At 46.7% G+C, this 26,374-nt stretch overlaps 1 protein-coding gene across 1 annotated transcript in view; it reads right to left on the reverse strand.

The window, feature by feature from the left end:
- The window catches only part of HOOK1 (hook microtubule tethering protein 1), a 102,486-nt gene that overhangs the window by 8,113 nt on the left and 67,999 nt on the right, over nucleotides 1-26,374 (reverse strand). Inside the window, exons 15-20 of the mRNA XM_033916094.1 lie at nucleotides 23,873-24,013; nucleotides 22,125-22,218; nucleotides 14,261-14,292; nucleotides 11,491-11,573; nucleotides 9,416-9,516; nucleotides 6,351-6,452 (exon numbers count right to left, since the gene is read on the reverse strand). Of these exons, the coding sequence (XP_033771985.1) occupies nucleotides 6,351-6,452; nucleotides 9,416-9,516; nucleotides 11,491-11,573; nucleotides 14,261-14,292; nucleotides 22,125-22,218; nucleotides 23,873-24,013 (553 nt within the window). The remainder of the gene's footprint in view (nucleotides 1-6,350; nucleotides 6,453-9,415; nucleotides 9,517-11,490; nucleotides 11,574-14,260; nucleotides 14,293-22,124; nucleotides 22,219-23,872; nucleotides 24,014-26,374) is intronic.

A 26,374-nucleotide genomic window follows, 5' to 3' on the forward strand; every position in this document is an offset into this window, starting at 1 on the left:
ACCAGTAGAGGTTAACTTTACGAATGGGTATATATCTAATCATGACCAGCAGGTGGAGACTGAAAACAAAACTTTGGGACAGTATATCCTAGCCCCTCCTCTCTATTTCCCTCAGTCTGCCGAATAGCCAAGCAGAACCAAGAACTGGAAAACAACAGAGAGAAAAAACAATACTCCGAAAGGAGTAACAAATAACATACCCAAAATGCTGTTGGAAAATGCAGAGGAGAAATTCCCGAAGGAAGAATGTCCCCACAGCTCGCCAGCTAAGCCAGCCGAGCCACAGCCGCTGTTCTTCAATTCTCCCCGGCCCTAGAAAAATACTAGAACCCGCAGCAAAAACCAAAAACTGCCCGCGCAACAGCCCCAACAACAACAACAACAGACAGGGTGGGGACCTCTACTGGTCTGGAGAAGCTAAAAGAAAGTAAATTAGCAGGTAAGAACCTAATTTCTCCTTCTTTAGCACTCTCCAGACCAGTAGAGGTTAACTTTACGAATGGGACGTACCAAAGCAGTCCCTCTCACGGGCGGGACCCCCGAAGGGCCGATACCAGTACACGCTCACCGAACACCGCGTCCCGACGCGCCTGCACATCAACCCGATAATGACGAACAAAGGAATGCAAGGAGGACCAAACCGCAGCCTTACAAATATCCACTGGAGGCACGAGCGACGACTCAGCCCAAGAAGCCGCCTGACCCCGAGTGGAATGAGCCTTGAGAAACTCCGGAACAGGCTGCTGTTTCAGAAGATAAGCGGAAGCAATCGTCTCCTTGATCCAGCGCGCAATAGTAGCCTTAGAAGTGCCAGCTCCCCGACGAGGACCCGCCAGGAGGACAAAGAGATGATCGGACTTCCGGAATTCCTGGGTCCACTGCACATAAGAGCGAAGGACCCGACCGACATCCAACTTGCGCAGCTGCCGTTGCTCAGAAGAGCCCTCCCGACCACCCAAGACCGGGAGAACCACCGATTGATTGACATGAAAAGGAGAAACAACCTTCGGCAGAAAGGAAGGAACAGGCCGCAAGACGACCCGCTCCCTAGAAAACTCCAAGAAGGGAGCCCTACAAGAGAAAGCCTGCAGCTCAGAAACACGCCTAGCAGAAGTAATGGCCACCAAAAAGACCGCCTTCAAAGTAAGGTCCTTCAAAGAACAGTCGTCCAAGGGCTCGAAAGGCGGACGCACCAAAACAGAGAGAACCAGATTAAGATCCCAAGAGGGAACCGAGGGCCGTAGGGGAGGCCTAAGCAACTTGGCCGCCCGCAAAAACCGAATCACATCAGGAAGAGCCGATAAACGCTGACCTGACACCAACCCTCGAAAAGCCGACAGGGCCGCAAGATGAACCCGGAGAGAAGACCAAGCCAGGCCTCTATCCAGGCCATCCTGCAAGAACTCCAGAATGTTAGGCAGAGAAGCGCGAAAAGAGGTCACTCCCCGCGCCCGACACCATTCCTCAAAGAGACGCCAAACCCGCACATAAGCCCGAGAGGTAGAAAGCCTCCGGGACCCCAACAGTGTAGAGATCACCTTGTCTGAATATCCCTTCTTGCTAAGGCGACCCCTTTCAAGAGCCACGCCGTAAGACAGAAGGGAGACGGGTCGAACATGGGAATGGGACCCTGCATCAGAAGGTCGTCCGAGAGAGGCAGAGGAAGAGGATCCGCTACCAGGTGCCTCACCAGATCCGCATACCACGGACGGCGAGGCCAATCCGGCGCCACCAGCACCACCAAACCCGGATGGTGAACAATGCGAAGAAGCACTCTGCCCACCAGCGGCCAAGGAGGGAACACATACAACAGCCCCTCCGTTGGCCACTGCTGGACCAGAGCATCCAGACCCTCGGCCAGACCGTCCCTGCGACGACTGAAGAAGCGGGGCACTTTGGCGTTGCCACCCGTGGCCATCAGGTCCATCAGGGGCTGCCCCCAAGCCTGCACTATCAACTGAAACGCCTCGGCGCCGAGACACCACTCTCCTGGATCTAGGAAGTGACGACTGAGGAAGTCTGCCTGAACATTTTCTACTCCGGCTATATGAGAGGCCGAGAGGTCCAGCAGATGGGATTCCGCCCAAACCATGAGCAGAGCCGCCTCCTGCGCCACCTGAGTGCTCTTGGTGCCCCCCTGACGATTGACATAAGCCACCGCCGTGGCATTGTCCGACAGCACTCTGACCGACTTGCCCAGCAACAGGGAGTGAAAAGCCAACAGCGCCAGACGGACCGCTCTGGTCTCCAACACGTTGATCGACCAGGCGGCCTCCTCCGCGGACCAGGTGCCCTGAGCTGAGTGACCCAAACACTGAGCCCCCCAACCCAGGAGACTCGCATCCGTCAGGAGCACCGTCCACTGCGGGAGATCCAGACCCACCCCCTGAACTAGGTGAGGGGTCTGGAGCCACCAACGCAGACTGCAGCGCGCCAAGCCTCGCAGGGGAACCGGAACATCCATCCCGTGCCTCTGGGGAGACCACCTCCGGAGCAGAGCATACTGGAGAGGACGCATGTGGGCCCGCGCCCACCTCACCACGTCCAGGGACGCCGCCATCGACCCCAAGACCTGGAGGAAATCTCGCGCCCGAGGACACCGGGACGCCAAAAGCAGGCGAATCTGAGATTGCAATTTGCTCACCCGGCCCTCTGGGAGGAAGACCTTCCCCAAGGAGGTGTCGAACAGCACCCCTAGGTACTCCAGACGCTGAGCCGGGACCAACCGACTCTTGGAAAGGTTGACCACCCAGCCCAGCGACCGGAGAAACTCCACCACCCGAGCAGTAACCCGGGAGCTTTCCTGCAACGACTTTGCCCGAATTAACCAGTCGTCCAGGTAGGGGTGTACCAGGATGCCCTCCGACCGCAAGGCTGCCGCGACGACCACCATCACCTTGGTGAACGTCCGAGGAGCCGTGGCCAGCCCAAAGGGAAGCGCACAGAACTGAAAGTGCCGACCCAAGATCGCAAAGCGCAGGAAACGCTGATGAGAGGCCCGAATGGGAACATGCAAGTAGGCCTCCGTCAGATCGAGAGAAGTGAGAAACTCCCCCGGCTGAACCGCCAGAATGACCGACCGCAGAGTTTCCATACGGAAAGAGGGAATCTTGAGAGCCCTGTTGACCCCTTTTAAATCGAGGATGGGCCGAAAGGTCCCCTCCTTCTTGGGCACCACAAAGTAAATGGAGTACCTGCCCGTGCCCCACTCCGGAGGGGGCACCGGAACAACTGCCCTGAGATCTAGCAAGCGCTGAAGGGTCTGGCGAAAAGCCTGCGTCTTCCCCGGAGTCTGACACGGAGAAGCGAGGAAAAAATCCGGCAGAGAGCGGGCGAACTCCAGGGCATAACCGTCCCGCACCACCTCCAGGACCCACTGATCGGACGTGATCTCGGCCCATTTGGGGAAAAATTCGCGCAGCCGGGCCCCCACCGGAACCAAAGGGGGCGCCGGCAAGGCGTCATTGTGCAGGACGGGAAGCGGGGGAACCGGCGGAGGGATTCCCTGCCCCCCGACGGGCCCCCCGAAAGGGCTGCATGCGCTGGAAGAACCGACCCCGGGAAAATCCCGGAGACTGGAAAGAAGCAGCCCCACGCCCAGGGCGATACTTGCGAAAATCCCGCAAACGCCCCCGGGCCGCACCCCCCCGAGACGCCGGGCGGGCATGGTCCTCCGGCAGACGGGGAACTTTCGAGTCCGACAGAGTCTGAATCAACTTATCCAAGTCCTCTCCAAACAAAAACGACCCCCGAAAGGGAAATTTAGTAAGCTTAGCTTTGGACGCAGCATCCGCCGCCCAAGCGCGCAGCCACAACACACGCCTTGCGGCCACGCCAAAAGCCATAGACTTAGCCGAGATCCGCACCAAGTCATATAGAGCATCTGAGAGGAATGAGGCCGCCATCTCAATCTTCGCAACCTCCTGATCCACCAGAGACCAGTCGTCAGACTCTCGATCCAAGACCCGCTCCGCCCACCGAAACACGGCGCGAGCGACCAGTCCCCCACAAATAGCCGCCTGGACCCCAAAGGCAGAGACCTGAAAATTTTGCTTAAGGATGCTCTCCAATTTGCGCTCCTCAGGGTCCCGCAAGGCAGAACCGCCCTCAACAGGCACGGTATGCCGCTTGGAAATTGCCGAGACCACCGCATCCACGACTGGCGAAGCTAACGTAGCCCGATCCCCTTCAGGAATGGGATACAGGCGAGCCATGCTGCGCGCCAGCCGAAACGGCGTCTCCGGCGTTTTCCACTGCTCCAGAATAATATCCCGAATATCCTGATGCATAGGAAAAGAGCGGGAAACGGAACGGATCCCCCGTAACAGGGGGTCCCCCACACGCGGAGTCTCCGGCGGCGCGTCCTCAAAACGCAAAACCGAAGAAACCTGTTGAATAAGGTCAGGCAGCTCATCTTTCTGAAAAAGGCGCACCACGGACGCCTCGTCACTGGAGAACGGGAAATCCGACAACCCGCCGCCAGCTTCCGTCCCCTCCAGAGAGTCCTGGAACTCCTCAGAAGGGTCCAGGTCCTCCTCCAGACCGACCCGTTCCTCCGACCACAAATTCTCGTCCCACGACACCCGCGGACGCTTGGACAAGGGAGGCGGCGGAGGGGACGTCACGCCAGACGAAAGAGGCAAAGCCGCAGGGAGCGCGGAGGAAAACCCACCCCCCGAAACCCCCTGGGCACAACCGGGACCCCCAGCCGCCTGAAAATAGGCTCTGCATAAAGAAAAGAAAAATTCAGGAGAAAAACCCCCCGAGGGTCCCAAGGGACTCCCTGCCACAGCAGGGGACCCAGCAGAACCTTGCCCCTGCATAGTCAAAACAGGGGGAAGGTCACCTGAGGTGGAAGACAAAATGGAGGGGCCAGACAGAGAAGATGGCGGTTTTCCCGCCAAAAAAGCTCCCTCCATAGCCTGAAGCGGCTGAGAAACCTGAATAGTCTCAGCCGCTAAAGCAGGCAAGCCGGCATCAGCTGTCAAAAAATCAGCTGAGAGGGAATCCTCTAAAACCCGACCGTCGGCGGTTTGGGGAATCCCTCCGTGGGCGGACGGAGAAGACCGGGCTTCCCCACCGTTCCCTGCCGACTCGCGAGGCACCATCGGCGGGGAGCTCTGGGCGCCTGCAGCCGCTGCCGACGGAGCTCCTCCACCGCACCAGCCTGAACACCGCTTGCACAGGCCGGCCGCGAGTGCCTCGCGTCTGGAGCACAATGAGCACTTTTTCCCTTTAGAAGTGCTCATTGCTCCATACGCGACCTAGCTGCAAAAAAGTGCCGGTTAGTTGAAAAAATACAGTAAAATACAGTTTTCTTAAAGGGATACAACCCTCCAGACCAGCACTACCTCAGGATTTTTTTTTTACAGAACAGACTCCACAGGCTCTCGAAGCAATATGCCTTGCTTGATTTAGGGGGCAAGGCTTACTGCTGAGGCTCCTCTAAAAAAATGTGGGGAGGTGGAGGAAGTGGGGGGAGGGACCCCGCTCGTGACCCGCCGGGTTTGACACCCCCGAGGTCGGACGAACCCCCAAACAGAGTCCGCCCAAGCTCCGTCCGGCTAAAAACAGGGACAATAAACCCCCTAAACAAATTCCAACAGCCCTACCAAGGGAGATGGGTACAGATCACTCAACACCTGCTGGAGACTGAAAGAAGACTGAGGGAAATAGAGAGGAGGGGCTAGGATATACTGTCCCAAAGTTTTGTTTTCAGTCTCCACCTGCTGGTCATGATTAGATATATACCCATTCGTAAAGTTAACCTCTACTGGTCTGGAGAGTGCTAAAGAAACCTCATTTAAGGTTTAACTTTTATTGGTGAAAATTACAATACAAAATATATATTTGCATATAAAATTGCAAGATAATAGCATAATAAAAACCAGCACCAGACCATAGAAAAAAATACAACAAACAATTTCAAAATTAAATATCTCTCTCCAATCCCTCATCTAAATTAAAAGTGAAACCATCTACCTTACATTTACATTATGGGAGGCATAGGAGGTCATCTTTAGTCATGGGACTCATGAATATAAATTTTTAATACAAATAGTTACTGGACTGAAACATTCAGTCTGCATTTGATTCCTTGAATATTCTTCCTACTTAACCTCTTTTTTGTAATTTAACAGAGGGGCAAGAGATGAATTTGGGGTTAAAAAGACCTTGGTCATTTTGAGTGTAATATAAAAAATGGCTGGTATCTAATCAGGATTACCTTTTAGTGTATATTTTGTTGATAACTTTTGGAATTTTTAAAACCAAGCTAATAAGGTCTGAAATACTAAAATACAGTTTATTGTTGCTTTTGCAAGATGCTTCAGAAAACTCAAAAATTGTACCTGCAATATTTCAATTCTTTTATCTTTATCTGCTATTTGTTTTTTCAATGACACTATTTCTGCAGAGACTGGATTTAACTTGGGGTCCAGAGTTTTTATTACCTGTGGAATATGAAAGAAAGAAGCAGAAAGTATATTGTAATTTATCTGTATATCCAAATATATGTATAGCAATGGTTTAGAAAATTCTACACAAAATTCTCATTTTAATTAATTGGTTTCTTCTATATTAATTTCAATAAGTATGTATATGCACATATATTTAAGGATATTCACTTAAAACATAATAAATCTGACCAGTCACATTGACCATTTCCAGTTAATATTAACCAATGTAATTCCAGAATACATCTTTTACAGTATAAACAAATACAGTTTAAGCCTTTAATAAATTAAAATTCTTGTGCTATTAATTCTTGAGCCAGTGTATGACTTGAACTGTCTGCAACTGCACAGCAAAACATCAACAGTTCCTCATGAAAATAAACCATGTCCTTGTAGCAGACCAGATACACGAATACACAAAAGCATGGATCAGTACCTGCCCACTGTGTGCAAGAAAATCCCATCATAACATCACTGAAATAAAGCCTGCCCTGATCTGTGATGTGAGATAGACAGCCCCTGCATTTTGATGCATCCTGGGAATCCTCCCCACATCTATAAAGCATGGATACTATGTGGGGTCTGCCCTCTTTCCTCTCTCTTGCCATCTTCCTTCGGACCAGTTCTACAAACATGTGTTCGGCCTTCTAAGGACATTTCAACCACCAGTGTGAGAAACTTTGAACCTTGAATCTTAAAGTAACTTTGTCTGTTTATGTCTGTCTTGCTTAAAGATCCCATCTGTAAACTGTTTTTACCGGCTTGGTTGCAATTTTATACCTGCTCTAAAAAGAATTACATTTTCAGTTTATTTCAACTTCCCCCCAAATTAATATTTCTTTATAATATATACCCTGATGCATAGGAAGGGAACGGGAGGCCGACCAGATCCCCCAAAGTAGGGGGGTTCACCACACGCCTGAGCTCCTTCACTTCCTCCTCAAGGTGCAACATTGACAAAACCTGAAGAATAAGCTCCTGTAGCTCTTCTCGGTGAAAAATGCGCACCACTGACGTATCCGCAACTCCAAAAAACACATGTCCATGTCATCCCTCCCCCCCCTCCCGAGAAGATCTTGGGGGGGGGGGGTCCAACAAAGAGTCCAAGTCCTCATCAGGTGAAAACCCATCTGCAAACAAAAAATCCTCGTCCCATGAGACACATGGCTGCTTGGATGAAGACAGGGGGACTGGGTCGGGCTTCCCCACTAACTGTTCGCTGGCACCTGAAGCTGACGAGGATTCTCCTTTTTGGCACAGGTGCACTTCATGCACACGCCGGCTGCATTAACTGCACGCCTGGAGCACAATGAGCACTTTTTCAGCTTAAAAGTGCTCATTGCGAAAACTTCTCCATTCTTAACCTATACTTAAGTCGCTGTATAGTCTTTGCATTGTTCAAATGTATTCCACTGTGAATGTTTGCTTGTAACCTGTTTTGAGTTACTGGGAGGACGGGATAGAAATCGAATTAAATAAATAAGTAAATAAATACAGAAAAAAGAAAAGTGCCAGTTAACAGTTAACAATAAAAATTCAATGAACCTTAATTGAAGGCTTCCCATCAGACCGGCACTGCCTCAGGACTTTTTTTTTTTTTTAAATACAACTTTAATTTACATTTGAACAGACCCCACTGGCTCTCAAAGCTATATGCCTTGCTTGTATTTGACAACAACAATAACACAACTTTATTTTTATATATCGCAGTACCATAAATAGTTCAGAGCAGTTTACAGAGCAAAAAACTTTCAAAATTACATTAGCATGGTAGAATTAATCAAATTCTCCTAGAGGTATTTTAGAAGTACATCATGGCAGAAAAGGAGTCAGAGAAATTTGTCAGAGATAAGTTTTGATTAACTTCCTAAAAGTTTAGTAAGAAAGAGCGCTTGAGATAAAGTTGGTTAAACATTTATTTTATTTGCCTGCTTGGAATGATAATGTTCTATCGAGGAATCTCATGTAGATATAGCCCTTCAAGGGTGGGAAACGAACAAGTAGGCACTACGTGTACAAGTCGAAATGATGAGATACATGTAGATAGATTGGTGATGAACCCGTTATGGTTTTGAAGCAAAGGCAAGCAAACTTAAAAATAACCCTTGCTTCCATGGGCAGCCAGTGTAGTGTGGTGCAAGGCTTACAGCTGAGGCACCTCTAAAGTAAAAATATGGGGAGGAGGGGGAAATGGGGGGGAGGGACTTGACCAGTCACATGTGGCACCCCCGAGGTCAGACAGACCCCCAAAAGAGTCCCCCTAAGCTCAATCCGGCACCACAAACAGGGACCAGAAGGCCAATTTAAACAAAATAGAACATCTCTACACTAAACCAGGTAAAGACTGCACATGCTTACCACCTTCACCTGCTGGAGACTTGGAACAGACCGATTGTACTTGGGACTACACAGCCCACTTATACTATAGCCAAAAGTTTGTGTCTCAGTCTCCACCTGCTGGTAGAGGTATGTTATAACCCATCAATGCTGTGTTGGTCTGGAGGGACGATAAAGAATCTCTCATCTTTTCATTAGCCTTCATTGCTAAGGTGGTGAACCACCCGGATGGAGGTGCCACCTGCATTTCTGGAATCTACATGAAACTGGAAGCAGGGAAGAACCATTGGTCTTTATGCCACTGTGGTGGTACACAGCCCAAAGAGTACAGCAAATAAGGATTGTGAAAAAAAATAAATAAATATCAAGATATATAAATAACCAGTAGTAGAAAATACTGTAATACACATAACACAATCAAAAATGCATATTAAGGAAAAATAAAGATCACAATTAATTTTCCATGCTAGGTGTTGCGATTCAATTATATTCAACCAAAATGTTTTCAAAGTTCAGTATTAGAATTAGTTGAAAGGAAAAGTTATATAGTCTGTTCTGTCAAGTGAAACAACTTTTCCAGAAAATATGTTTTCTAATGAGAGCTAAATGTATATCAAACTCACATTTCTTGCTTTCTCTAGATACATTTTATATCTTTCTTCCATTGCTTTCATATCTTCATCTTTCTTAAGCAGTGCTGCTTCCAGTTCCTCAATTCTTTGTGCTATTTTGGAAAGTTTGACACATTAAAAAAGAGATTAGGTTCTTACATTGCTAATATCTTTTCTAGTAGATATTTATTTATTTTAAAAAAAATTTCTATACCGTTTACAACTATATGGTTAACAGAATATACATACATAATCTTAAAACACAATGAACAAACAAACTTTAAAATTCCTAGCTAAAAATACTTGATAGGTGTGTCATTCTGGATTCTGGACAAGCAGGTAATCTCCCCATGGCTGCAAGCCTTTGCAGAAGAAATCCATTCTGGATTTTTTCAGTATCCCTCCTACTTCACTGAGAGCTGTACTGCCACCTACAGTTAGTCCCCAAGAAGTCGGCTTGGACAATGTCCACTCCTGCTACATGTAGCGCCTGCAGATGACATTCTGCCCAGGTGAAGAGCAAGCAGGTCTCCAGATACAGATGGGTACTCTTGATGTTCCCCTGGCAAATGACATATGCCATTTGCTGTAGCATTGTCTGAGAAGACCCGGACTGCCTGGCCGCCTTCTGTAGTTTCAGCAGAGCCAGCTGAATGGCTCGAAGTTCCAGCCAGTTGATCGACCACTTCCTCTGGGTGGGCGACCAACTATTCTGAATTGGTCAGTGGTTGCAATGAGCTCCCCCAGCTGGGGAGACTGGCATCAGTCATTACAACCACCCAAGATGCTATCTGAAGGGGCATGACCTTGTTAAGGGATTGAGGGCAGAGCCACCAATCCATGCTGGCCTGGGCTTCCAGTGTCCAAGGTAAAGATTTCTGCAACGAGTGTGTCTGCGGAGGCCAACGTGTAAGTAACGCATGTTGAAGAGGAAACCTGTGGGCCTATGCCCAAGGAACCATATCTATTGTGGCCTCCATTGAACCTAGAACTTGGAGATAGTCCCACGCTGACAGAGTTGGTTTGGATAGGAGGCATGTTATCTAAGAGCAAAGCCTCTGTCTGCATGCCTCTGGAAAATAGACACAGCCAGCAGCTGTGTCGATCAAGACCCCCAGGTACTCCAGGGATTGTGTTGGAGACAAATGGCTCCTTCTATAATTCACAATCCAACCCAGACCTTCCAGGACTCAGGTCACCTGATCTACTGTGCGCCAACCCTCGTAAAACAAGGGGGCCCAGATCATCCAGGTAGGGATGCACTTCCAGCCCCATCTTTCGCAGGTGGGCTGCCACCACCACCATCACTTTGGTGAATGTGTGAAGAGCTGTTGCCAGGCCATAGGACAGGGCCGAGAACTGATAATGGTATTCCAGCACATGAAACGTTAGGAACTTTCTGTGGTCTGGAAAAATAGGAAAATGTAAGTAGGCCTCTGTAAGATTTAGAGAGGCCAGGAACTCTCCCAGAGTCACCGCCACTATGACAGATTGAACCATCTCCATGCAAAAATGCAGGACCCTGAACACTGCATTTACATAAGGTCCAGAATGGGCCTCCAATCAGAGCTTTTCTTTGGCACGATGAAGTATAGGGAGCCTATGCCCAAGCCCAAGTCTTTGGGTGGCATAGGCTCTATGGCCTGAATGTCTAACAACCTTCTCACAGTGGCTTGCACTCAGGCCGCTTTTTCTGGGCACCCCAATAGAGGCTATGGGTCTGTAGTTGGATGGTTGATCTGTTGCTCTTTTTGGGTCTTTTAAGATCGGGGTGACGATAATTTCGGAGAGGTCTTGTGGGAAAAGGCCATCTGTGAGCAGGGATTATATCCATTGCATGAGGAAAGTGCGGAATTTTAGGCTGGAGTGTTTGCTTCATATTCAACCTCCTAGTGCTGGTGTAGAATGTCAATATCTGTTGCTTTGGGACTGTGGTTTCAACGTATAATGCATGCTATGAAATTTGTTTACAGTGACATTTAACAGCTACATTAATCACATTTAGAAAGAATAATAAAATTAATCAATGGAATGTCTGTGTTTATATATTCATGGGGGGAAATACCCAAACAGTGCACAGTACATACCACTCTGATTTGCATCTGGCTGGAGATTCTCAATAAGTTCCTTTTTCTTCTGTAATGTATCATGTGTTTCATGTAGTTTCTCCCTATTGCATTATCACAAGATTAAGAAAATGACACTGTACTAAATATAAGGAATATTTAATAGAATATGCAAAGAATAACAGTTGTCAAAGTATGGTCTGTTTCACAGATTCAACCTGTCCTGATATATCAAACAACTGAAAAAAGTGAGCTCCAAGAACAGCAGGACACCACCCACTATAGGATGCATACCATTTGCCAAAGCCTGGAACAACAAAACATAAGCAAAACTTTCGGACCTTTCTGGAGCAGTGTACTATACATATGTGATCTTCACAGAAGCCACCTCAATTCTGTATATAGCTATTACCAGGAAAAGCCAACTCACATGGAAGTAGGTGTTTTGTGAGGATCAATATCTTGCTGTTTTTGGAGAACAACTGTAATAGTTGAGCAACTTTGCTTTCTCCAAAAGCAAGTAGGATACTCAGATCTCACAGATGAAATCCCCAACTACAGATTGCCTTTAACAAAACAATGAGGAAACAGAAAAAAATGACCACCAATGGGAAGCAAGCTATGGGGTCCTTTTATCAAACCGCGCTAGTGTGGTTAGTGCGTCGGCTATAAAACTAACGCCTGCTCAATGCAGGCATTAGCGGCTAGCGTGGCAGGTGGTTTAACGCGTGTTAAACCCCTACTGCAGCTTGATAAAAGGACCCCTATGTTTTGCTGGCTTCTAGCCCTTTATGTGTGTTTTTGTACTCAGCCCTTAGGCACCCCCTCAACCTTGCCTAATGAAGACAACGATATAAAAATGGGCTAAGGAAAGGATAGATTTAGATTCTAAACCTCAGATTCCTCTAAACAGATCAACTAAACCTACTGGCATGTACAGAATCCCTCCCCAAACAGTAATGGGCTGAGAAAGTGTGGGCATATATTCACATTGTAGCCCTTCTTCTCTTTCATGGAGGCTGATCCAATGGCCTATATTAACTAAACTCATGGATCAGGGCGATCCATAGCCGAGTCTTACTGGGCAACTTGATTCACTACTGAGTCCTCATGCAAATTATTTGATCAGATGCACGCCCTATGGATTGCTTTTGAGCCATCGTGACGCACGCACAGATCATCCTAGTTGCCTCTAGATGTGATCCACGTATATGCTTGGTCTTGGAGGTCAAAACGAAGGGGGAGGGGTGGCTGCAGTACTCGCTGGCCCAAAGGACTCAAGATGTACATATTTTAGAAATATTCTCCAGTTCTTCAGACAGAACACACCTTGTGCAGCCAGATTATTTATGGAAGAAAACATGCTTTTAACCCACGGGTTAAAACCACGGGCTCGCACTGCACAGCATTAAATCTTATAAGATTAATCTAAACAGAATCAGTATTGTCCAGAAACATATTTTAAAAAGGAGCCATGTGTCCACATTTGGACTAAATGCTCTAGTACACAAGGCGCAACTGCCAAGAAAAAGGGAAAATTCCATGGCACACCAGATTACCAGCAAATCTACATTCAAAAGGGCCTGGGATAGGCATGTGGGATCTCTCGGAGAGAGAAAGAGATAATGGTTACTGCGGATGGGCCATTTGGCCTTTATCTGCCCTCATGTCTATGTTTCTATGATGCTTAGACTGTTTTGCTGTCCTCAGCTTCATAATGGCAGATCTGCCAACAAAATACTTATCAAATCTATTAATGGTATACTTGTAATTCAGAATTAAGGCTATTTTGGAAAAGCATGTGTAAGCTCTTGTTTACCTGGATGCTGGGAAGGGGCACACAAAGTTAATTTTATTTGTTGGACCAGAGCTGAGACCAACTTATCAGCTGGAGTCTCACAGCAAGCATGTACCAGATTTCTGCCCTCGCTCCCTTTGAATAATGCAGACTACTACTATTAATTATTTCTATAGCACTACCAGACGCACGCAGCGCTGTACACAGTCACAAAGAGTAAGAAAACAGTCCCTGCTTGGAAGAGCTTACAATCTAAACAGGCAAGACAGACAAACAAGATGTCACTGATACAGTTAAGGGGAACGGTTAATCAGACCAAACAAAGTCCATCTTTACTTCTCCTTAGTGAATAAGCAGAGATAAATTTCTTTATCAGTAAACAGTTTATTGGTGGACACAGTCCAACTATTTACGCACGCCTCCAAAAGATGATTTTATATAATCCTCTTATTATTAAGAAGTCAGAAGGTGGGAATTCACCAGAGACCCAAATCTTCTAATCTAATTGAAATGGTCAGTTGGTGGGCTCTGACCAAAAGACAAATTTCCCACCCAGGTCTTAAATCTCCCCTGGAGTGAAGTCATATAACTTGAGTCCACCTTCCAGGAAAACCAATAACCAGCCTGGCTTCTCTATAGGTTTTCTTAGGCTTCTGGAAACTGCTGGAACTCCTGTCCTAAGTCCCTGGCAGTTCCGGAGGAGCCTACCTGTCTGCACATAGTCTGTGATTCCCATGGAAACCCAGGAGCATGAGCTTTTTTTTTCAAATTCATACTCACCTGTTATTAATTAACACCTATTGTTCTGCTACAACTGCCAGTTCCAAATGCCAGGGCTGCCCTTCATACACCAATACACAGCACTGATAATTTTAAAACTCTAAGCTTGCCTTTCTGGGAAATAGATGCACCCTTTAACTCCTCATTTCAGTGCATACTAAGCAAATTATATTTTTTTTTTTACTACTAAACTATTAAATCAGTGCTACTCACATATGCTCTGCTAGCTTCTTCATCATACTAGACTGTGAAAGAAAAAGGACAGGATATAAATTAGTAATATGCCTTTTATAATCTTTTTATAATTAGTAAGGAGAAATTAGGTTCTTACCTGCTAATTTACTTTCTTTTAGCTTCTCCAGACCAGTAGAGGTTAATCTTTACGAATGGGTATATATCCAATCATGACCAGCAGGTGGAGACTGAAAACAAAACTGTGGGACAGTATATAATATACTCCCTTCTCTATTTACATCAGTCTGCCGAATAGCCAAGCAGAACTAAGAACTGGAAAACAGAAAGAAAACAATACTCCGAACAGGAGTAACAAATAACATACCCAAATGCTGTTGGAAAATGCAGAGGAGAAATACCAGAAGGAAAATGTCCCCACAGCTCGCCAGCTAAGCCAGCCGAGCCACAGCCGCTGTTCTTTAATTCTCCCCGGCCCTAGAAAAATACTAGAACCCGCAGCAAAAAACAAAAACTGCCCGCGAAACAGCCCCAACAACAACACAACAGACAGGGTGGGGACCTCTACTGGTCTGGAGAAGCTAAAAGAAAGTAAATTAGCAGGTAAGAACCTAATTTCTTCTTCTTTAGCACTCTCCAGACCAGTAGAGGTTAATCTTTACGAATGGGACGTACCAAAGCAGTCCCTCACACGGGCGGGACCCCCGAAGGGCTGACACCAGAACACACACACCAAACACCGCGTCCTGACGCGCCAGAACATCTACCCGAAAGAGTCTGACAAAGGAATACAAGGAAGACCAAACCGCAGCCTTACAAATGTCCACTGGAGGCACGAGCGATGACTCAGCCCAAGAAGCCGCCTGACCCCGAGTAGAATGAGCTTTGAGAAACTCCGGAACGGGCTGCTGCCCCAGAAGAGAAGCGGAAGCAATAGTCTCCTTGATCTAGCATGCAATAGTAGTCCTAGAAGCGCCAGCCCCCCTAAGAGGACCAGTCAGAAGGACAAAGAGATGATTTTATTTCCTGATCTCCTGGGTCCGTTGCACATAAGAGCGAAGGACCCAAACAACATCCAACTTGCTCAGCTGTCTTTGCTCAGAAGAGCCCTCCCAACTACCCAAGACCAGGAGGACCACAGATTGATTGACATGAAAAGGAAAAACTACTTTCGGCAGAAAAGGAAGGAACAGGCCTCAAGACAACCTGCTCCCTAGAAAACTCCAAGGGAGCCCTACAAGAGAAAACCTGTAGCTCAGAAACACGCCTAGTGGAAGAAATGTCCACCAAAAAGACCGTCTTCAGAGTAAGGTCCTTCAAAGAGCAGCCGCCCAACGGTTCGTAGGGCGGGTGCATCAGAATAGAGAGAACCAGACTGAGATTCCAAGAGGGAAAAGAGGACCGCACGGGAGGCCTGAGCACCTTGGCCGCCCGCAAAAAGCGAATCACATCAGGAATGACTGTCAAACGCTGAACCGTCACAAACCCCCGGAGAGAAGCTGAAGCCAGGCCTCTATCCAGGCCATCTTGCAAGAACTCTAGGATGTTAGGCACAGAAACGCGAAGAGAGACCACCCCTCAAAGAAGTGCCAAATCCACACAGAAGCCTGAGAGGTAGAAAGCCTCCAGGACCCCAAGAGTGTAGAAATCACCCTATCTTAAAACCCCTACTTACCAAGGCGACCCCTTTCAAAAGCCAAGCCGTAAGACAGAAGGGAGACGGGTTGAACATGGGAATGGGACCCTGCGTCAGAAGGTTGTCCAAGGGAGGCAGAGGAAGAGGATCCGCCACCAGAGTGTCACCAGATCTGCGTATCACGGATGCCGAGGCCAATCTGGAGCCACCAGAACCACCAGACCCGGATGGCGAACAATGCGGAGAAGAACTCTGCCCACTAATGGCCACGGAGGGAACATGCACAACAGCCCCTCTGTTGGCCATGGTTGAACCAGAGCATCCAGACCCTCGGCCAGTCCATCCCTGCGACGACTGAAGAAGCGGAACACCTCGGCATTGCCACTCGTGGCCGTCAGGTCCATCAGGGACTGACCCCAAGCCTGCATTATCAACTGAAGAGCCACAGGGCTGAGACACCACTCTCTGTGATCTAAGATGTGACTGAGGAAGTTCGCTTGAACATTCTCCACCCCGGCCATGTGAGAGGCCGAGAGGTCCAGAAGGCGTGACTCTGCCCCAAAGCATGAGCCGAGCCGCCTCCTCCGCCACCTGAGCGCTCTTGGTGCCTCAACGATTGACATAAGCCACCGCTGTGGCATTGTCAGACTGGACTCTGACCGACTTGCCCATCAAGAGGGAGCGGAAGGCTAACAGCGCCAGAGGGACGGCTCTGGTCTCCAACATGTTGATCGACCAGGACGCCTCCTCCATGGACCAGGTGCCCTGAGCTAGACACTGAGCCCCCCCAACCGAGGAGACTGGCATCCGTGAGAAGCACCGTCCACTGCGATAGATCCAGACTCATCCTCTGGACCAGATGAGAGGTCTGGAGCCACCAAAGAAGACTGCAGCGCGCCAAGCCTCGCAGAGGGACAGGGACCTCCAAACTGAGCCTCTGGGGTGACCATCTACGGAGCAGAGCATACTGAAGAGACACATGTGGGCCTGCGCCCACCTCACAACAACCAGGAACGCTGCCATCGACCCCAAGACTTGGAGGAAATCCTGCGCCCAAGGACACTGGGACGCCAAAAGAAGGCGAATCTGAGATTGCAATTTGCTTACCCGGGCCTCTGGAAGGAAGACCTTCCCCAAGGAGGTGTCGAACAGACCCCCAAGGTACTCCAGATGCTGAGCGGGGACCAACCGACTCTTGGAAAGGTTGACCACCCAGCCCAGTGACCGGAGAAACTCAACCACCCGAGCCGTAACTCGGGCGCTCTCCTGCAACGACTTCGCCCGAAACAACCAGTCATCCCAGAAGGGGTGCACCAGAATGCCCTCTGACTGCAATGCAGCCGTGACGACCACCATCAACTTGGCGAACGTCCGGGGAGTCGTGGCCAGGCCCAAGGGAAGCACACAGAACTGATAGTGCAGACCCAATATCGCAAAGCAAAGAAAGAGCTAAGGAGAGGCCCGAATGGAAACAGGCAAGTAGGCCTCCGCCAGAGCGAGAGAAGTCAGGAACTCCCCCGGCTGAACCGCCAGAAGGACAGACTGCAGTGTGTCCATGCGAATAAAAAGGGAATTCTGAGAGTCCTGTTGACCTCAGTTTAAACCAAGGATGGGCCGAAAGGTCCCCTCCCTTTAGGGCCCCATAAAGGAAATGGCGTACCAGCCGATACCGCAGTCCTGAGGGGACACTGGACAACTGCTTTGAGATCTAGCAAGCGCTGAAGGACTGGCGAAAGGCTAGCGTCTCCCATGCCACCTGACATGGAGAGGCTAGATATGATCCAGCAGAGAGCGGGCAAAATTCAAGTACATAACTATCCCGCACCACCACCAGGACCCACTGATCGGACGTGATCTTGGCCCACTTGGGAAACAAGTTGCGAAGCCGGGCACCCACGGGAACCAAAGGGGGCGCCGGCAAAGAGACATCGCGCAGGACGGGCAGCAGGGGAACCGGGGGGGGGGAACTCCCAGCCCCCCGACGGGCCCCCTGAAAAGACTGCATGCGCTAAGCCAACCGACCCCGGGGAAAAACCGGAAGTCTGGAAAGAAGCAGTCCCATGCCCCAGGCGAAACTTGCGAAATTCCCGCAGACGCCCCCGGGCAATGCCAACCCGAGATGCCGGGCGGGCACGGTCCTCAGGCAGACGGGGCACCTCAGAGTCCGTCAGAGTCTGAACCACCGGAACTAAGTCCTCTCTAAACAAAAAACAACCCCCGAAAGGGAAATTTTGGGAAGTTAAGTTTTGGACGCGGCAACCGCCGACCAAGCGCGAAGCCACAAGGTACAGCATGCGGCCACCAAAAGTCCCAGACTTAGCAGCACCAAGTCACAAAGAACAACCGAGAGGAACGAGGCAGTCATCTCAAACTTCACCACCTCTTGATCCACTAAGGACCAGTCATCAGACTCACGATCCAGGACATGCTCAGACCACCGAAACACGGTGCGAGCCACCAGCCCCACACAAATAGCCGCCTGGACCCCCAAGGCAGAGACATCAAAATTATACTTAAGAAGTGTCTCTAACATACGCTCCTCAGAGACCCTAAGAGCAGAACCGTCCATAACAGGCACGGTATGCCGCTTAGGAAGTGCCGAGATCACCACGTCCCCCATTGGCAAAATTAAGGTAGCCCTATCCCCCTCCGGGATGGGATGCCCATGAGCCAAGGCGCACACCAAACGAAACGGCGCCCGTAGGACACTGCGCCAACACAAAATCCCGAAAATCCTGACGCACAGGAAAAGAGCGGGAAACAGGACAGACCCCCTGAAGCAGAGGGGCCCCCATACGCGGGGTCTCCGGTGGCGCAACTTCAAAAATGCAGCACCAAGGAGACCTGCTACATCAGGTCTAAAAGCTCATCCCTCTGAATAAAAAGCGCACCATGGACGCATCTGCTCTGGAAGACGGGAAACCCGCCGCCCCGCTACCAGCGGGCGTCCCCTCTAGAGGATCCTGGAAGCCCGCCAAAGCAGCCAGGTCCTCAACCATGCCAACACGCTCCTCCGACCACCAATTCGCAATCCAAGCCCCCCCGCGGGCGCTTGGATGAGGGAGGAGGAAGAGGGGACGCCAAACGAAAAGAGGGAGGCAAAGCCATAGGGGGCGCGGAGGGAAACCACCCCCGAAACCCCCCAGGTGCACGTGGGACCCCCAATTGCCTGCACAAAGAAAGAAATTAAATTGGGGACAAAAAACCCCTGGGGGTCCCCAGGGACTCCCTGCCCCAGCAGGGGTCCCTGCTGAAACCTGCCCCTGTGTTTGCAATACAGGGGGAAGGTCACCTGAGGTTGCAGACAAAATGGAGGGGCCAGACAGAGAAAATGGCGAAGTTCCCGCCAAAAATGCTCCCTCCATGGCCTGTAGCGGCTGAGAAGGCTGAACAGTCCCAGCCGCTAAAACAGGCAAGTCGGCATCAGCTGTCAAAAAAAATCAGCTGAGAGGGAATCCTTCGGGGAATCCCTCCGTGGGCGGTTGGGGAAGACCGGGCTTCCCCACTGCTCCCAGCCGACTCTCGAGGCACCATCGGTGGGGAGCTCTGGGCGCCTGCAGCCGCTGCCGACGGAGCTCCACCACCTCACTGGGCCAAACTACCGATTTCAGTCCGGCCGCGAGTGCCTCGCGGCTGGACCCAATTGTGTCCCACTCCCCCGGAGAAGGGCACAATTGCTCCATACGTGACCTAGCTATAAAAAAGTGCCGGTTAGATGAAAAAATACAGTAAAATACAGTTTTCTTAAAGGGAAACAACCCTCTAGACCAGCACTACCTCAGGATTTTTTTTTTTTTACAGAACAGACTCCACAGGCTCTCGAAGCAATATGCCTTGCTTGATTTAGGGGGCAAGGCTTACTGCTGAGGCTCCTCTAAAAAAATGTGGGGAGGTGGAGGAAGTGGGGGGAGGGACCCTGCTCGAGACCCGCTGGGTTTGACACCCCTGAGGTCGGACGGACCCCCAAACAGGGCCCACCCAAGCTCTGTCCGGCCAAAAACAGGGACTAGAAACCCCCTAAACAAATTCCAACAGCCCTACCAAGGGAGATGGGTACAGATCACTCAACACCTGCTGGAGACTGAAAGAAGACTGATGTAAATAGAGAAGGGAGTATATTATATACTGTCCCAAAGTTTTGTTTTCAGTCTCCACCTGCTGGTCATGATTGGATATATACCCATTCGTAAAGATTAACCTCTACTGGTATGGAGAGTGCTAAAGAATGGATTTTGAGAGTATTTGAAAGTGAAAAACTAACTGTTCTATGACCCTTTTAAATGCTTTTAAAACAAATAGGAGAAAATATTTTTTCACTCAACAAATAGGCTCTGGAACTCATTGCCATGGGATGTAGTAACAGTAGTTAGTGTAGCCAGATTTAAAAAAAAAAAAAAAAAAAAGGTTTGGACAAGTTCCTGGAGAAAAAGCCCATAGTCTGCTATTGAGATAAACATGGAAGAAGTCAATGCTTGCCCTGGGATCAGTAGCATGGAATGTTGTTACTTAGCAGAAACCCAAATAGTACTTGCGACTTAGCTTGGGCACTGTTGGAGTAGGATACTGGGCTAGATGGATCATTGGGCTGACCCAGTATAGTTATTCTTATGTCCTTTCCATTTACATAGCTCAGTTCATAAACTTTGACCACGAACATGGATACTTTGCCTCACCTGAAGAAAGGGACATCATATTATCTCAAACTATACTGTTTAGGAAGGATCTTCAAAGATCATTAGTGTGAAAACTGACTTGGGCCATGTTTCGGCATAAGAGATCAATCTAAATGACCCACTCAATAAGTGAATGCTATTCAGTAGAACTGCAATAATTTAGTAGTAGCTCAAAGGAAAGCAGTTCAGCTTTTATTTGAGCCACTCCAAAAAATGGCACTTCGTATAGTTTTTGGCAAACATCAAACATGATGTTTCAGTAAAAGACTGAGGATGGTCTTTTCTTGGCCTTCTGGCAGAGACCGAGAATCTGCACATTTTTAGGGAGTTAATAACCTGCCACCAGACCATATGATAACAGAATGACATAGAAACAATTGCAGAAGCAAAAAAAAAAAAATTAACATTACATAATATGCTTGTATACCGCAGCTACCTCAGTTCTGCGCGGTTTACAGAGTAAAGATACTGGACATGCACAGTGAATTACAATCCATTAGTTAAAAAATTTACCAAACAAGTATGTTTTTAATAATTTTCTAAATGCCAGCAGGTGTTGAAACTTAATATAAAATTACCAAGATGTTTATCCCATATACCACAAAAGCCAACTTGGGGAATATAATATAAATACTGGGTAGATCCAATGGTTGAAAGTCAGCCTATATACTACCGATCCCCTCCCTGTTACTGGTTGAAGTGCTGTGATTGACCAACGGGGTCCGCATTTTGGGACATGTCTCCATTTGTGGGTCCTCTACCTGAGGGTTCTGAATACTTCTAAGGTAGCTTATAAATTAAAATATTGATAAAAAGTTAAAAAGGTAAAACAAGAGAGGGGATCGGTAGTATATAGGGTATCCCATATACTGGCCTGATAAGATAGAATTCTGCCAATGAATTGTTTGTAAACACATCCCTTAGTAAAAAGTCAAATATCTGCGAACCCCATGTAGGGCATTTTCTATTAACAAATTCAAAGTGGTCAAGAAATAACTAGGTAAAAGACCATGTAAAGACTTAAAACATATACAACCAAACTTAATATTCTCGCCTCAATTGGCAGCTAGTGTAATTTTTGGTAATATTTTATCACATGGTCAAATTTATTCAGACTGAATATCAAATGAACAGAGGTATTTTGAATAACTTACAACCTCTTGATGTTTTTCTTATAGATTGACAAATAATGGATGTTACAGTAATCTAAAGTGCTTAAAATAAGTGACTGTACCAATAGCCTAAATGAGGAAAGGTCAAAATATGGTCTAATTTTTCGAAGCTTCCATAACAGAAAATAACATTTTCTAACAAGAGTGTTAGTATGATATCAAATAATAAATTTTGATCAAAGTTGATTCTTAAAATTTTAATAACTGGTAGAATGGAATGCGTTATCCTGTTCAAATTTATGGAATCCTCCTTGATCCCAGAATAGGTCATCCTATGACACACATACATTATGCCAGCCTTGGACAAGAAAACATGAACATGGATATAGCACTACAAATGGTCCCTTCAAGCATATTCAACCATTAAACTTTTGTGAAGTTATATTATTTTTCCAGGCACTTACATCTGCTCCTTCAGGCTTGGATTCTTGATCCTGTAAAGTTTTCTGAAGATCCTCAATCTGTTGTTGCAATTCCTCCACATGTCCCTTGACTAACCTGTTAGGAAGGAAGGAAATTGAACAACAATTAAGGGATACCAGGCATTACTTTATCTTGTTTCAAGTTTATTAAAATTTGTTAACCCGCTTAGGGGAAAGTGTGGTGCAGTGGTTAAAGTTACAGCCTCAACACCCTGAGGTTGTGGGTTCAAACCCACACTGCTCCTTGTGACCCTGGACAAGTCACTTAATCCCCCCATTGCCCCAGGTACATTAGATAGATTGTGAGCCCGCCAGGACAGGGAAAACTGCTTGAGTACCTGAATAAATGCATGTAAACAGTTGTGAGCTCCCCTGGGAGAACGGTATAGAAAATAGAATAAATAAAGAAATAAAATAATATTTCTAAGTCTAATAGATGCTGGCATTGTAATCTGGAAGCGGGGACATTGGATCACTTAATTTTTTACTGTCCCTGTATTATGACCTTTTGGAAATCAATTTTGTCTCAAATAAATTGTCTATTAGAAAACCATGTAGCATTGTCATATGATACTATTCTGTTTGGTATGTCTATGAGAACAAAAAGTCAAATTTCATCATATAATAACAAACTTTTATTGATTATGACAGCAGTCGCCATGCAACATATTACCAATAATTGGAAAAATTATACTAATCTTAGTTATTCATTCTGGTGGAATTCATTGTGTCACATTTATAAGATGGAAAGAGTAATTGCTTTGCAAAAAGGGAATGATAATAACTTTATAAAGATCTGGGAGCCAATGGCAAATTATTGTAATGAGTAGACATCATTTTCCATTGATAGTATATTTATACATAGGGGGAGGGGATTGGTAGGAAATTTTATCAAATAATTAAGATTACAATATATACATGATATGTTTGTTTGAAATAATCGAGGAAGGGTGGGTGGGAAGGGAATAAACTCTATTTATTTATGTTGATAATAGAAAGAATTTTAAGTGCTGTGTAAAAGTTTTCAATGTTGTAATCTTGTGCACTTGTTATAAGTTTTAAAATGAATAAAGAATTAATAAAAAATAAAATCATATTTCTAAGTGGCATACATAGGTAAATAATATAAAATCTGGGTTTTACATTTGAATTTCAAAGACAAACATACATTGTCAGACAATAGAAGAGCGAGACGATGAGGGTAAGTACATTAGGAGAGGGAATTCTATTGTGTGATGATCATTGTTGCAGAGGTGGAGAGATTATAGGTCGAACGCATCTCTAAATAAGAAAGTTTTAAAGTTAGATTTGAAACAGTCTAACAATGATTCTTCCCGTAAATAATTATCAGCATGAAATTCCATAATTGCGTAGAATTTACCGAGAAAAATCGATGAACCGGTAGTATCGTATATAATTTGACACAATAAAGGTATTAATAGTAGATGTTGAGTATTTGATCGGCGAGATCTTGAGGGGGCATATGAGAAGCCATCTATAATCAGAACTACCAGACACACTGCACCAGAAATGCAATTGCAATCCACAGGCCAAAGCTGTAGAATTGAAAAATGTAAAATCTTGTGCCGTAGATCAGATGAGTTGAACGGAAGTATATGGATAAGTAAGGGTAGGAACTGGGTAATACAAACCACGTTTCTGCTTAGACATCAGCAACTTCTGTTACAAATTAGTTTTTATTCTAACAGAGGAACATTACTTAAAATTACCTATTTTCGGTTTCCAGTTGGCTCATGGTGCGATGCCTTTCGTCCAACTGGTCTTGCAGTTCTTGGATGCGCTCATTCTCTGATCCTTCTTGTTGCAAACGAAGCATCTTGTTCTCATGCTGTAGTCGTATAAACATTTCTCTATAGTCCATGATAACAAAACAGAGGATAGAATTTAAATATAAAACATTTTAGAAGACCGCTCAATATTTAACATGAATTACCTTCACAAAAACAACAACAAAAATCAGAATAAAGAGACTGCGTTTGTGAAGGTGCTTTGCACTGAATGCCAGCCCCAACCATAAATGTTACAGATTTTGCTCTATGAAAAGCAAATAACTCATTGTGCTTTTCACAGAGCATTATGGAAATGAAATGGGTCTGTGAGAACTGCTCCATTTTTTTGTAATGACTAGAACACAGCCATAAAAATGTGCTATTAGTGAGGTTCAGGAGTGGTGTATGCTGCTCTCTTAAGTACTTTTTAGTTTATTATGAGCCATTAAATATCTGTAGATGCTGTAGACTGGATTTATAAGTACATACAAGGGCTAATCTAATCCAGAAGTAAAACAAAGTTCTACCAACATCTGTCTGCAAATTTGAAGGAAAGAATATCAAAGCAAGAGCCAGTCACCTACTCTATTAAAAGACATCTTGATGCAGATAAGGGCAAAGTTGACAAACATTTTGGAAATCCATTCATAGAACAAAGTTGCTTACCTGCAACAGTGTTCTTCATGGACAGCAAGCTAATCAGTCACAGAGCACTTCTTCAAAAGCTGTACTAAAGCCTAGAAACCTTGTTTTTGGCAAGAGTGGAACTTCCCACTCAGCCACTGCCATGTGAGCCACCCTTCAATTCCATGTAATAGCTTAGAGAACTCCAAGAAATGGAAACAGAATGATATATTTTCTATAAAAGTAAGGAATAAATCATGCAAACCAGCTAAAAAAAAAAATTATTTTTTTTTGGGGGGGAAGAGTATAATTAATTGCCTATTGCCTAAATCCAGTTTATTGTTGTACACTACTTAAGTGAATTTCTTCAAAAGTGCAGTAAATAAATCAAAATAAATAAAATAATAAGCAGAAATTAGGTCTTACCTATTACTTTTATTTCCATTAGTACTACCAGACCAATCCAAATACAAGTATAACCCATAGGTTATCAGCAGACTGAGACAAAGACTTGCAAATGCTAAAGTCTTCAATATTTTGAATGACAAAGCATGGAACTTAGGTGTTTCTTTCATATGGCATTGTAGAATTAACAGTACGTATCTTGACTAAAGCCCCGAGTCACTACAAGTCAGCGATCGTTGCCAAACCTGTTTAGCGACGATTGCTGTTAAGTGACCCGATTCATAAAACAGCCCACTGCATGTTTTCACCCTCGATCACCCATTTTCTGATCCAGCCATGCAAATTTGTAAAACCTGATGCAAAATAGCCACGCGATTGATTCACTAAGCTTGGCTATTTTGCATCGGGTTTTACAATCCCAAAAATCTGACTTCTGTAGACCTGTTGGTAACTGTGTTACTGACAGGTCTTCCTGGTTCCCAATGTGGCGACACATAAATGGCAGGAGGGATGCCCATTCCCTCCTGCCACTAGACGCTCCCCCCCAAATGGAAGGAGGGATGCCCATTCCCTCCTGCTTCCAGACATTCCCCCCTACCCGTGTGAATATGGCAGGAGGGTTGCTCCCCCTCCTTGCGGAACTAATATGGCAGGAGGGATGCCCACTCCCTCCTGTCATCAGCCCCTCTCCCCGACTTGATATGGCAGGAGAGATGCCCACTTCCTCCTGCCATTGCCTCGAGTCAGGTCCGATCCTGTGTCCTCCCCCCTGTACCTTCAAGTAGGGAGCAGGAGTGATGCTCAGTCCCTACTGCTCCTCCACCGGCAGCCATCAGCAATGCGGCCTTAGGCCATGCTCCAGTGCATCATGTGATGCAAAGGCCCTGATTGGCTGAGGAGCCTGAGGCACCTGATATCAATGTAAACCTTGTGCACCACTTAGCCAATCTGTACTTTCATAGTGAAGTAGAAACCAGGAGTGAGTGTGTGTAGGATGGGTTCTGGACCAGTCTGGAAGAACTAAAGGAAAGAAAATTAGCAAGGTAAGACCTAATTTCTTCTTCCTTAGCATCCCTCCAGACTGGTGCAGTCTGTTCCTAAATGAAACAATACCCACGTGGGTCAAGAAGACGCAATTCACTCAGTAGCAACCAAAGAGAACTTCCCTCTGCCAACCACTGAAGCCTCCTGCTTCCTACTGACAAGAATCCCATACTACAGTCCTACTGGGGACAGAAGGTTGTTTGTTTTATTTAATGGCACACAGAAAGAAAAAAAAATTGTGCAGTTTGGAAAGAAGTGCTGGTAGAGGAGGGAGTATAGATATCCCTTCAGTTCTGCTGGCTAAAATTATTTTGGGGGAGGGAGGGGGACCAAAGTCTAGTAAATAGGCATCCCCTGTTCAACTGGGAC

The sequence above is a fragment of the Geotrypetes seraphini genome, chromosome 12, assembly GCF_902459505.1.
Source record: "Geotrypetes seraphini chromosome 12, aGeoSer1.1, whole genome shotgun sequence".
Lineage (NCBI taxonomy): Eukaryota > Metazoa > Chordata > Amphibia > Gymnophiona > Dermophiidae > Geotrypetes > Geotrypetes seraphini.